Genomic DNA, 14,175 nt, shown 5'->3' on the forward strand with positions numbered 1-14,175 from the left:
CACCAGAAAACATCACTGCTCCACTATACTGAAACTCCCAAAACCTTTGAGGTCTCTTCTATGTACTCTCACACCCATGAACTGCTGACCTTTTCCTGGGAATGTCACTTTCTTAACCTTTCCTTTAATGGATGCTCTTTGGTCTATAGATGTTTCTGTTTGCTGTTGACTGGATAACCCTAATTTGGATACACAAAACCTTCTCATCTTTCCTGCTCACTTATTTTTATGTTTTCTGCTTTTCTACTCCCGTGTCTATGTGCTTGTATGAGTTTGGGAGAACACTGAAAGAGCCACCTCAGTCCCAAAATACCTCTAATGCAGAATGTTTTTCCCCTGTGAGAATACAAGAAAGCATCCTGAACTCTTTACTACCTCTATACAGTTGTACAGATCCATAACCCCTTGGTTTGCCTAAATGCAAACACTTTTTATTCAACTATGAACTATTTGGACAGGAACTTTGCCCCCCTCCTCCCAAGAATACATTTAAAAGAACCATTTAAAAAATTCTATGTAAATATTTAATGAATTAGTAATGATTATCAATATGATCACAGGTTATTCACACATAAAGCATGATTGTAGGGACAAATTGTGTACACTCTCATGTGCTTGAAAATTTTTCGAGAACACCCTCAAGTATTTGGCATTTATATATTCCTGTTACATGTATCTGTTTCAGAAACTTTACTTTTACCTGATGCTGTTCTCAGCATTCCTTAGGAAATACATACCAGCAAAATAGATGTTCAAAATACTTTAACTTTTAAGAAATAATTAAAAATATGCTCTCCCGAACAAGTTAACACCATAATCATGGCTCAAATTTTCAGTAGTAACCAAGGCGAAAAAGATCCTTTTCTCTCTTGTGAATGTGGTGGAAAAAATGAGTCTGATAGGGTAATCTTAAGACTAGAGACAGTTCACTACAGTTCAGCATCTCTCCTGAAATAAGGCCATGCCATTCTCCTGGATTCTAAAGTACTTAACACACAACAGAACTTGGGTTTACTACTAGCTATACAGTCAACACTCTGTTTATTACTGGTGCTCATAGGTCTAGTGACTAAATCTAAACTTTGAAAGTACTATTCATTTTGTCACCATGATATCAACATATTATGTCACATTACTAGTTAGAATTCCCCTTTCAGTGGTAGAAGTTATGATATAGTAGAAAGAATATGGCAGGAAGAAGTTTGCTGAGGTTAGGAACATTGCATGCTTTCCTTTTAATACTGAATCAAGGGACAGCAAAGTGAGAAGCAGCCCAGAGAAGAAAAAAAATCACCGTGAACAGTACAGTCTCTCTTTGACTGTACTATCCAGATTTGCAGAAAACTAGCAATTTATTTATTTTCCTATCCTACAGTCTATGAGATTATTATTTGATTAGTTTTCTGTGACACAATATTCATAAGTCATTTTCAAAAATGCAACACAGTAGACATTTGACAACTTCATTTTAATCTTAGAGTGGCATTGTTAAAAATTAAATCATTTTGACTTACAACAAAATAAGGGGGAAAATCCACATCTGCAGCTAAAAAATTCCAAACCCTTACATTACTTAGAAGAGCGATTAAAACCAAGCTGCAATAAGCCCTCCGGTATCTCAGACTTCATGCATTTGTTTCTAATAATAAAGGCCCTTAAGGCATCCTTACCCGTTATGTCAAACCAAAGTGGTGTTCCAAGAGGTTCAACAGCTATTACACCAATCATGTGAGCAACTGGGTCACTTTCCATCACCGTAAAAGAAAAAAATGACTCCTCAAAATAAATAGGCTCTGTGGGCGGGATGGGCTTTGGAATCCATTCTATGTGAAGCCGTGTAGTTGAAGATTTTTGTGGACGACCATTATCTACAGCTTTAATCTGTGAAACAGACACACAGGATCACATAAATCACTATGTCACATAAACAGAAAGTAGTAATAAGCTCCAAGCGTATTTGCTTGTGTGAGATATATCCAAAAAGGTTAAGTGTCTCTCAAAGTGCCACTTGCCCTTCATTATCTGGGCAGCAAATGGAGAAAAAGTGTGCAGCACCTGATAGCAGCACAAACTGTTACCATAAATTCACTTTTATTTTGCTTTCTTCCTGGAGGTGAGTCAAACTGATTGTTTATGTTCCCTCATCACATACATTACCTGTCAAGTTCTGGAAAAGAACAGAAGCTTCTTGATTAACAAAACAAACATCTGAAATCATTCTTTCACAAAAACCAAACCAAACTGAAAAACCAAACAAACCCACAAAACAATGCTTCTGGATTTGTTGAAGCTTTCTTCCTTCAGATACTGCACTCATCTGCCAGCTGCTGAATAAAAAATGAACAGATAAAAGAAGACTTTACATATTCATGATATACAAGACTGTGACTCACTGAAAGGATATCGTAGTCCCTTGCTGCAGAAACTTTCTTTGATGAAACCACTCCAGTTTTCGGTTCAATAAAGAACTTGCCATGTTCATCACCATCTTCAATGCTGTAGGAGATCTCTGCATTGGGACCTTCATCTTTATCTGCAGCAATAACTCGATAGATTGGCTCTCTCCTAGCAGTTCTCTCTCGCTCCGGTTTACCACGCTCTGGAAGCCTAATTTTGTAGAACTTTTGCAAGAATTGAGGCTTATTGTCATTCTCATCTAAGACTTTCACAATCACCCGTGCAACTGTTGATTTTGCAGGAGTACCATTGTCTGTCACTGTTACCTGTTTTTATTAAAAAGGATACAGTTAGTGCTCAATTCAAACATAGTCCTTCCAACAATGCTCTTCCTAAGTCAGATTTTCCTCCAACTGCTTATGACAACTTTAAAGTTCTCCCCTAACTTCAGTTAAAGACAACTGCATAAAACTATTAGTTAAATATTCATGAAAGGCACTACAAAAGCTTATTCAGCTACTATCTTAATATTTTGACATATAAAATGCTCATCTCTAATAGATGGCATGATTTCCATGTGAATGAATATCTGTCCCCTTTAGTGCTTGCAATGGAACATCAGCACATACCTTTCAGTTCACAAAAAAACCCCCAACCAAACTCAACCAGAAAAACAAAGCACATCCCAAATGAGGAAATCAAAAGGGGTATGCAATAATATGTCAGTTAACATAAAGTTAGCACTGCCCTGAGCCAAGCAGAAGACAAAGGCAAACTGAGAAAAATTTCTCTGAATTGAAGGCAACATCAGTTTTGAAGGCATTACTGACATTAACAAAGAGAACACTAAGACATGAGAAAACAACTTAAAGGTAGTCTAAAATAACTGCATAAGAAAGTGCCAGCTGGCACTTTCTGGCACTCAGAAAATACTTACAAATTGGGAATAAAAAAAAGGGGCAATATTAGTTACTATTATGTAAGCAGAACTGCAATCAAGGATTAAATTTAATAGCAAATAAGGAATAAACCCACTAACCCATCTGGTCAACATTTCAATGCTCAATTAATTAGCCTGACGCTCAGCACTTGGCTCATAATACTGCCCACCATTCTGAGCATTTCTAGGTTTCTTTTCAACCTATTTTCAAAGTTCTAAACATAAAACTAACACATGGCAAAACTGCTACTTTGGGCCATGCTATCCGTCAGTATTGCTCTGGAGTCAAGAGTTCTTCCGTCAGATACTTCACATACTTTTAGTTAAAACTTAACAACCTGCTGGGATTCAAAATGCAGAAAGAATGAAGGATTATAAATTATACCACCAGGCAATAACCCATGTTCCAAACTAAGAGCAACCAGCTTAAACTGCTACTTTATAGGGAATGATGAAACCAAGAGGATTTATGTACCATTACATGACATTGCAATCTTTAACTTTCTGAGTTCTGTACATGTTCCCTTAAGGTTATAAACTTAAGGTTAAATTAGCATGACTGCTAGCAGACAACTGCCCATAACATTACACTGTGGATGTGACTTCTGGCACAGAACAAGCAGCACAAACCCACACTGTGTATCTGCAGCGTGAGAATTCACACAATTCAGACGCCATTCTCAACAGGCAACTTGAACATGGCCAACCTGTTCCAGGGATAAGATGCGAACAATCAAAGCCATACTGTGCCAGGTGGCTTCAGGGTCAGAAAATAATCCACAGTTCATTTAATTTACTGTATAAATCTAATACAAAAGCCAGTATAATATGTGTAGAGGTAAAAATCATGGTATACCTATTTTACAACCAATATACATGGCAGTGGTCAAGAAATAAGACAAAACTGACATTAAGGGCTTTGTGAAACTGATGCAACCAGATATAATGAGCCAATTTGAAAAGAGAATAATATAATGACTTTACAATTTACAGAAATAATATGTCTAGTACCAAATCAGATTTACCACTTAATTAATTTTGTTACTATTACAACTACAAACTCACTTCAGAGGATATTCTGCCTTATTGCTACTTAGGTGTAAAGAGTTCTTTTCAAAGCTGATACAGAATTATAATGATAAAAAAATTGGTCCAATAGATGCATTAATCCAGCTTGCAATGCACCAAAGGGATAGAAATGGTCCAGGAAGACTGCATGTATACTGCAATTGGGCAAAAGGATAGTTTGTGCTATCAGGGAATACATTCATCTCCAAGTCTATGCAGTTCTGCATTCCCACTAGAATAGCTTTCTAAGGATTTCACAAGTTTTGAGTAAGTCTAGACTTGCTTCTCTGGCTTTAATGTTAGTTTTGCCAACTCCTATTGCAGCCAACTCCTTTTATCTATCATCCAGGAGGAAAGGCATGATAAATCTTAGTATATAAGGATCACTGTGAATATTAAGTCTTCATTACAAGTAAAGTACCGTGCTGTTACACTGCTTGACAACATTGTAAAGACGACTTAAAGCTGTTTTCTTTTGATGTTGTTTGACACAGAATGAGAAAGCTATTACAGAAATTCCAGGTAATCAATTAAATGTAGCTAAATAAAAGCATTATGTCACAAATTTCATGCTCTTGGACTATGACTTTATAATGCATGTTTTGCAACTCATGCAATTGGTAAATATGTTACACAGAAAATAGGGCTACTCACATACAATCAGTTTGTATTTTCAATGTTAGAAAAACCATTCTGCACTTCTTTTCCAGAAGTCTATATTCAGTGAAAGTTAGGATGAAATAGATCTTCCAGTAATTACAGAGGAAGACTTAAAAAGGAATCACACTCGTTTTAACAATTGTGCCTTTGTACTGTTTGAAAGAAAATCTCAGTCTACAGATATAAAACCAAAAAATTGCATTCAATTTGTACCTTTACTCTTTTCTTATGAGAAACCCCCAAGACACTGTTTTTATAAGTAGTTTTATGATAGTTCTCTGCACTGTAAAATAATGAACATAGAAGGAAGTTATTTCTGAAATCCAGGTCTTTAAATTCTTCATATAGTAATCAAGCCTGGTAAACTTAACTCTCTGTAAAAGACCAATGAACTTACAGTCACTGTTTTTCAGAGAACTAAAGAAATTATTTACCTCCAGTATGTGTTCTTCCTGCTGCTCTCGATCTAGTTTTCTGGATGTGGTTGTAATTAGCCCTGTAAACGTAAGAGAATAATTAATCAAATCCTTAAAGAAAATAATCTGAATGAAGGTAAGGTTAAATCAGCAGTTACTGATATCCTCAATTTTTTCTTAGGTGGTCTCTTCTATTTTGTCAGAATTTATGCTTTCTTAAGGGAAGGGATGAGGGGTTTCCAATCCTTAAAAACCATGAAAATATTCTTTGTAGTGTGAAAACTAAGCTGTTGTAACCCTGAAGATAAACACACCTCAGTGTTCCAGCACATCTGTGCATGTTATGTTTCTGACAGAAGTAATGTACGTAATTCTCTTACATGAAATCTAGTTTTCAGAGGGTGTTCATATGCCTTTTTCAAAGGGTGCTTACAGATATTTGCTGAATAATTACCAATCTCTTCAGGAGAAACATCAACTTGTATTTTTAGTGATAATGACAAAAAAAAGGATGACCTGAAGAGACGCAGTAATAGTGGAAATAAAAGCAATCTGTCTGTGTTGGTTCTTTGGCAATGACAAGGAGTCAAACAGTTGCTGTTGAAAATAGCAAAGAATGACCACAAGTTTTTCAATCATGATGCTACATTTTGTCACAAGACTGTGATATGCCCTTAATTCAAGATTAGAAAGGTGTGATGGATTTTGCTTTAAATGAAGAAAGTCAAACAGTAAGAGGTGACACAAAGTGAAAACTAAATACAAAAGAATCTTATTTGAATTAATTCTCCCTAACAGTGAGTTCAAATTTTTAGCTATTGAGTTTATTGAAAAGTCAACTTGATCAACTCTCAATTATAGTGGAATGGCTTGTTATGGTGTGAGTTAACTATGCCATGGATGCAGACACAAGAGATAACTCCATTTCTTTGCTGCATGAAAGCCATTAATCTGTTTGCAGGTACAATTCAGTCCCACAAACTCCACTGCTTTGTTCACATGGCACTGAACCTGTGCTAGTAAATCCAGCTAGATCCAACTTGGCTTTTCATGGACCAAACACCAAGATTTGTATTTGCCTGGCTTAAGCCACTACCATCCCATACCCTCTGAAGCAGGAATCCAGCATATGTTAACTACAGAGAACACTGTAACGTCATGAGACATTTTATTGAACTATCCCAGCTAAACTTACAGTGAATTGCCATCTTGATCTTTAATTGTCAAACTGAAAACCAGGGAAGCAAGTACCCAATTAAGGATGAAATAGAGATCAAGACACAGGCATTATACTTCATGTTCCTTTTTCCAACTATAGTGTAATATTTTTATTAATAAGAACACATATAAGCAAAATTAAAATCCACTTATAAAGTTTTCAAGGTTGGTCTGCTACAATAAAAAAGCCTTCAATTTTGTCTCACAGCTGATAAAAAGCAGAGCATGTAAGAAAAGCAATAAAGATTTCAATTTCACTTAAAAGAGAAAGGCCAACAAAAATAGAATTGTGTACCCCAGGTGCATAGCTACTGTACGCTTCTGTCAAAATACAGCTGTAGTCTACATATACCAACAAAATAGACAGCCTGTACCAAATAATATGAACAAAACCTATAGAAGGAAATATTAAAACTGTCAAATGTTCAAACAACTATTCTCCAAAAACACAAATAATGCAAATAATGGCTGTTTCAATTATGGTCAAATCTTCCCTTGTTTTTCCAGCAATTTGGTTTGCCATCATATCAAATCCATTATATATTTAGTATTCCACACCATGATATATCATCCTATGCTGTTTTATAATTTTATGCTTTTACAGGCCATAGAATGTTAGGATGTACTATTTGGTAAGTTGCAAAGAATGGGGGGATGAAAATTAAAACAAACAAAAAACTCCAAACAAAATAATAGCAAGGAAGAAAGTTGCATTATTACTATGAATTTAGGAAGGGGGGAAAGAGAGGGAAAAAAAGGGATGTAACAATTCTCTATTAATCTTCTTGAGATTATATCTTCACATGGAGAAAAAAGAAAACAAACAAAAACGCTCAAAAGCTTTTGCTGCAAGCACATAACACAAAATTCTATTATGCAACACTACATAAGTTTGTTAAAGAAAGTCTAATTCCAGCTAAAATTCCTGTTAATGAAGTCAGTCAATATAACTCAAATAGGTAAGCAGAAAAATATCCAGTAAGAACAAAATACATATGCTTTGATCAGTTAAAACCTCCAGTCTTTTCAATCAAGCATGCCACACTTCAGTTAAAACACTTCAGAGCAGAACAGAAGGGCTTAGTCTTCACCATATATATCCTGTATGTTCAGCAGAAACTAATGCCAACAAAGGAAATTTAACACTTCTGGATTTAGAATCACATACACATGCATGACATTCTTTTTATTTAACTCTTTACTGCTAGACACTTTCCTAAGTGCAAATTTAGCTTCAGTGAAGTGTTTCACTTCAGCTTAAGATCTTAAAAGGTTTGGTTATGGTAATCACTACAGCTTTCCTTTTTTCTCAGTTTTTCTATATTATAAAATGTTTAATGCTGCATCAACAGATTTAATCCATCGTTGAACAACTTTTCTGAACTATGGCCATGATAATAAGGTTGAGTATTCCTATGCAGTGTGGTTTTCAGGACTCCCTGTTAAGAGGGTTGGGGAGAATTTTTGGACCTAATATAAGTCAGCTCTGCAAAAAAGAGCCACCACTCTGATCTTTCCACAGAAAACAAAAATTCTCAAGTTTTCTAGATTGAGCTCCTGCTCCTTTCTGTGACACTTTGGAGATCTCCTTGCTGTGCCCCTCCCTATAGACAAATAGTTGCATGACCACATTTTTGGATACAGCACACCCCCACAGGAGTGGCAAGTAAAAGATGATTTCACTTAACCTCTGAAGAAATCTGTAAAACAATCAGTTTTGAAATCCCTGTTATGAGATGGGGAGACACTGCTTATTGCTGAATGAAATGACAGCATGTGTGAGAAATGTCACTGTGACAAACCATTCTATTCCAAAGCAAAACTGAGTCAGAGCATTATTTTGCAGTCATATTCTTGCATTTTCCTTCTGCCTCCACTTATCACCACTCCTCCCCTTCCCCAAAACCAACAGGAACAGTATGCTCTAGTAATCCATATCACTGATTATAATTTCATCTGAAATCAATGTACACTGTGGTAAGATGGGTCAAGCATCCTTGAGAAATGCAAGTTTATAGCTAACATTTCCAAGATAACAATGAGCAAATGGTATCTCCAGTGAATTTGTGCAATTTTTTTATTTGGTGGTATTTCAAAACTCACCTCACCAGAAACATCTTCATAACAGCAGCTTAATAATTCAGAGAGATTTTGGATAAATCATTGCTGTTCTGCCTCACTAGGTGGAGAGCTACTATATTCTACTGAAACTAACTGTAAACATCCATAACAAAAACAAACCAAAAAACTTGCAGGTGATAACAAAAACAACTGTATTCCCTATTCATTCCTTCTTTGAGTTTACATTCTGGGGATAGCTGCTGTCTATTTGAGGCCTACTGAAAAATTAAAATAGCCACAACTGCATTCAGATAAAATTTACCTCAGATTTCTATTTTAAATAATAGTAAAACAAACAGACAAAAATGCAACTAAAGCATTCAATGATGTAAATATAAATAAAACTGCTACATCTGTAACAGAATACAGCCCAAGGAAGCAGAGATTAGCAGGGATATATTTCATCTCAGTTCCCAGCTACATCATGTTACCTCTGCATCTGAAAAACAGCACATCAACAACAATTTTCATTCAATGCTGAAATGGCGATCTCTTTAAAAAAAGCACAACATTAGGTGTGCACTGTGTTAAGAATGTTTTCATGCTATTAGCTTATCTTTCTGGCATAGATGGTCTCACTAATCAAAGAAGTAGCATAAGAAAAAGTGGTCTTTGCAAGGGGAGGAGGAAGGCTCAACATTTTTACCTTGCTGTGTATAGATAATGCATTCTCGTGCATCTGTACTTTCACAAGTATACACAGACTTTCCAACTGCACATTCAGCTTGAGATGAGGAAGACTCTGGAGCTGGATAGGAGTTTGGCTGTTAAACAGGGCTAAACCCCACCATGAACCAAAAGACTAAAGCAGATGAAAAGTCTACTATGCTGCCTCCAATGAGTTTGAACCGATAGGCTTGATCTGAATGTAGTATTAACACTACTGAAAATGCAGCATATGAAAATAAATACAGTTTCTCTGATCTTTGAATGTATTGGCGTTGAAGGAAATATGGAAAGCAACTACAACACTTTTTATCAGTAACTTCAACAGATACAAGACATAATCTAAATATAAGAGAGATCGTATTTGGTCACTGAGGTTTTTGTCTTCTCTGTTAAATGCAAACCATAAGCAGTCAGCAGAAATGGTTTCTCCGGACTGCATCAGTCAATTACCATTTAAGCTCTCATCAGTCATGATTACTGCAACTGAGTCTATTATTATTTAAGCTCCTGTTCCCCCACTTCAGTCTCAAAACTGAAAAATTACTAATGAATTTTTAAGGTTTTTTTTAACATATTGTTATATATTAAGATCTGTTTACAAGGTTGTAATATATAAAACAGTCCAAGAGTTGAAGGAAGTATGGATTTTAAATTCAGATGTGGTTATAATGAAAATCTAGTTTAACTAATGCATAACACAACCCAAAAGTACTGGGCAATTTACAGCACACGTTCTGTAAGTTGAAGACTAATTATGTCTCTAAGTGATGAACATGGTGTCTCACCTCAAGGCAGGATTTCCTTCATTCTTATTTAAGAAATGGTGTATTATATCCAATTCAAGACAGTTTTCACTTCTAGATAGAGGAATATATCTTTCATTTGTGTGATAGACTAAGAAGTCCATTGGAATCAGCAGTTTCCTCCTCATGAAAGTACTAGGTGAGATCAAGTCATGTCTTAGACATGTCTCATAATACAGTGAGCATCAAGTTTCACTGTCTGAAAGTTCTCTTATGACATTTTTTTTAACTGCTTCCAATATCTCAATACTTCCTGAAATATGGACAAAATGTCTGGTAACACAATAATCACAATAATTGTTTCACCACTGCCACTGAAAGACAACAATTTTGTTCATTCTTCTTTCAACTGATTTCAAGTTGACTATGTTTTACACCTACCTTACCTTACAATCAATGACCATCAGAAAAGGCCCACATTTCCTTTCTAAAGCTGTTCAGATAAGCTTTTTGGCAAGACTGTACTCAAATCTTGTCTTTTATGTAAGCCGAAACAAGGCTACTCTACCAAAATAAATAAACAGGTTAATAAAAACAGGTCAATGAAAATTAATAGCAGAGGGATTAAAGAACAGATTTCAGCTTTGCAGTTGGTAAAAAATAAACTCCATGTCTTATTAGCCATGTATAGATGATGACTGTAAGCTAGACAGCATGCCACTTATATATCAGCACAAAGACAGGTTGCTGAGTTAAAAAAGAAAAAAGATATTGCTAACAAGCTATCATACTGGAGCAAGCATATCATAAGGGAACTGAACAGCCTTGTTAAATAGTCTTAAAGATAGTTCCTCAGCAATTTTACTTGTATTAAATTCCTAACTCTTCCTGGTTCTAAGCACCTTAGTAACTCTCAATAAAACCAGCAACCAAATTGTCACCAGTAATTTTCAAGTGCTGAAATATGATTGTAAATATGAAGTCTCAAAAGGAACTAGCAGTATAATTAACAAGCACATTACATGGCTGCAAATACCTCTTCTGCTCAAATACAACACTTAAAAGCAATCATTACTGTTCTTTCAATTAAGACTGCAAAAATGGTATTACTTTTCAAGAGAAATTAAGTGCCCAGTTTCCTCTTTCAACTCTCCTCTCCATGTACTCTCTCCATGGGTTATTCTGTTGCTTGCTTGTTCTCTCTGGCCTCTTGAATTTCACTTTTTTTTTTTTTTTTGTTATACAGTTGTTTAGGTAGAACAAAGACTGATTCTGCCTAGCACAGCTCATAGCCTGTGGCTTAACAGACTTTTCTGGGTAGTTTAAATCCATATTCGGGGTTAAAGAAGTTGTTTTCCACTTCATATATAGACTTCATGACTAGGGTAATTTACAAAACTACCCTTTAGAAAAATTTAAGTGCAGACCTACTGCAGCACACTGTGTTGAAATCATTGTTCCCTTTTTTTTTGGTATAGCATGACTGCACTCACCTAGTGCAGGTTTTCACAGTTTTGGTGGTTTTCCCCCTTCAATTCCCATATGTAGCAGTTCAAGCAAAAGCCAATAGGACATTCCCACACTGTACAGGCACCTCAATAAACTCCTGACTGAGAAGTCTATTTGCTCTTCAGATCACCTTTTCTTAGGCACTTCCTTATTTCTCTTTCAGATGCTGTTGCATATGCTCTAGATTTCATCCACAAAAAACTCTGCTGGCACATTTGTTCCAGATGAATATGTCTTGCCCTTTGAATGGTACTCCATGAAAAGTCAAGCAATAACTGAGATCTCAGTCCTACCCAAGTAAGGATTGCATCAAACAAGGGATAACACCCTATCCGTAAGGGCGTATTTGTGCAGCACATTTATGGAGGTACAGTAATATCAGTGTTTATTAGTTTGTTGCTTGTTACCAAGACAGACTGTAAGCCTTGTATATAGGATCAAAAAGTAGGTTACTTATTCCTATGGCTAATATTTCATACCAACAGGCACCAGGTTTATCTGTAACCAGGCAATTTAACTATTCAATCCTACTACTACCCAATAAAAGTGCAAGGTGCATATCTGAAGCTGAGTCAGTTCCTAAACTACTTCAACAGCATCCTGGAATTTGTTGATCGTTAGTAAGTTTTGTGATTTTAGAATGGAGTCGACAAGCAACCCACCAAAGATTATTAATGTACAGCATAAGGAGGAAAAAATACTTTACATACTAAGTCATCCAATTCAACAAATGCTGTAGAGCTTCAATTTCACCTAGATTTTAAACGAAGTATAAATCATTACTTTTAGTCTGGATTTACTAAGACAGCAATATTAACTTCTGCAGTAATTTTTTTGCGAGTAAAAATATTTGGGAAATAATGAAAATAACTATATAAATAATCGCAAACACACAAATAGTTACATTAGAAAAATAAATCTAAGTCTATGATCCTGCATTCTGAGTGCTTGAAAACATTTTGGATGTGTCTAGTTTCACTGTCAATCATATTTCGGTAGTTTATTTCTCTCATACAAAAGATAAAAACTGGAAGTGTATGTCATAAGTAGTATAAGATGAAATCATAAAAAATAGGACTTAATAAAAAATAGCTAAAATAATTTTGAATGAAAAATAAAACAACAAAACTCAAGCATGATTACTGAAAGTAAACCAGGAAGTGACGATAAATTTCCTCTAAAACGAACTTTGATCTTACTATCAACAGAACACTATAAATGTTTACTCTTTGAAAATACTCTTGGCCTTCAAAAACCACATCAATTCAATGCTCAAATGCCTTCAGTAATTAACTCCAAATTACCTGATCTCCATCATTCGCTTTTATAATCTCATTTTGAGGTGTACTATCTTTGATACTATAAACTATAAAAGAGGAGAGTGACTTTTTTACACAGGCAGGTGGTGACAGGACAAAGGGAAATGGTTTTAAACTAAAAGAGATTTAGATTAGATGTTAGGAAGAAATTCTGTCAGAAGGTGGTGAGGCACTGGCACAGGCTGCCCAGAGAAACTGTGGATGCCCCATCCCTGGAAGTGTTCTAGACCACACTGAATGGGACCTTGAGCAATCTGACCTAGTGCGTGGCATCCCTGCCCACAGCAGGGGGTTGGAGCCAAATGAGCATTAAGGTGTCTTTCAACCCAAGGTTTTCTATGATTTCACGAGTGCTGCAGCAGAATACGGTAAAATTGAAAGAAAACCTCACTTTCTTTCAAATTCTTGGTTTACAACCCAGATCATGCTGCACATAACCTGCAGTTTTTATGGAGTTCCAGGGACAACTAAAGGAGAAGGATAGGGTGGTTGTGCTTCTCGTTTATTTTCCCAGCTCCTATCACTTCTCTTTTTCCAAAAAGATGTAAGAGAACAAATAAAATAAATTTTAAAAAGCCCCAACTCCACCACCTAAAATTTAAAAGTGATCTCTACATAAATGCTTGCAAGTAACTTTTAAAAATAGCTGCCTCTATTAAAGGAAAATTTCTCTCTTTTCAAATGCTAAATCCCTAAGTATTGTAGTGAGTGGATATGAAAACATTACTAGAAATTCACAGATACAAACTTGTTTTCCCAGTTACAAAAAAAGATCAGATTGAAAACCACTACTCTAGTAGCACTTTAAACAATATTTTAAAATAAAAACAACTTTTTGCAGACTTAAACTCTCCAACTGCACGTATATATAAACTTCCATATACTCATGCAGCCCTCTGTGGCTGCAGGACTTTAAAAACCATTTGGGTTAATTCTGGTCACATTTTCAGTAAAGCTAAAGAAAAAAAAATTTGTTTTAGAGACAGTGTAATTGAATACTTCACTTTCTCTGCATGTGAGAGGTAAACAGTTGGGCACATTGAGGCTGCTACATGTGCTTTGAGCTGTGTGACATGAGTGAACAATGAGCCTGGCATTGTTTGCCAGCTACAGAA

At 35.6% G+C, this 14,175-nt stretch overlaps 1 protein-coding gene across 7 annotated transcripts in view; it reads right to left on the minus strand.

Moving 5' to 3' along the window:
* The window catches only part of FAT1 (FAT atypical cadherin 1), a 105,236-nt gene that overhangs the window by 46,103 nt on the left and 44,958 nt on the right, over positions 1–14,175 (minus strand). For all 7 annotated transcript variants that reach the window (XR_003572863.1, XM_027898663.1, XM_027898661.1 and 4 more), the window contains exons 4-6: positions 5,500–5,561; positions 2,394–2,723; positions 1,671–1,881 (exon numbers count right to left, since the gene is read on the minus strand). Coding sequence is in view for 6 of the 7 variants with exons in the window: in XM_027898663.1 (XP_027754464.1) it covers positions 1,671–1,881; positions 2,394–2,723; positions 5,500–5,561 (603 nt within the window). In the remaining variant the exon portion in view is untranslated. The remainder of the gene's footprint in view (positions 1–1,670; positions 1,882–2,393; positions 2,724–5,499; positions 5,562–14,175) is intronic.

The sequence above is a fragment of the Empidonax traillii genome, unplaced genomic scaffold (genome assembly GCF_003031625.1).
Source record: "Empidonax traillii isolate 1590-97213 ecotype Southwest subspecies unplaced genomic scaffold, ASM303162v1 scaffold613:size471213, whole genome shotgun sequence".
NCBI classification, from domain to species: domain Eukaryota; kingdom Metazoa; phylum Chordata; class Aves; order Passeriformes; family Tyrannidae; genus Empidonax; species Empidonax traillii.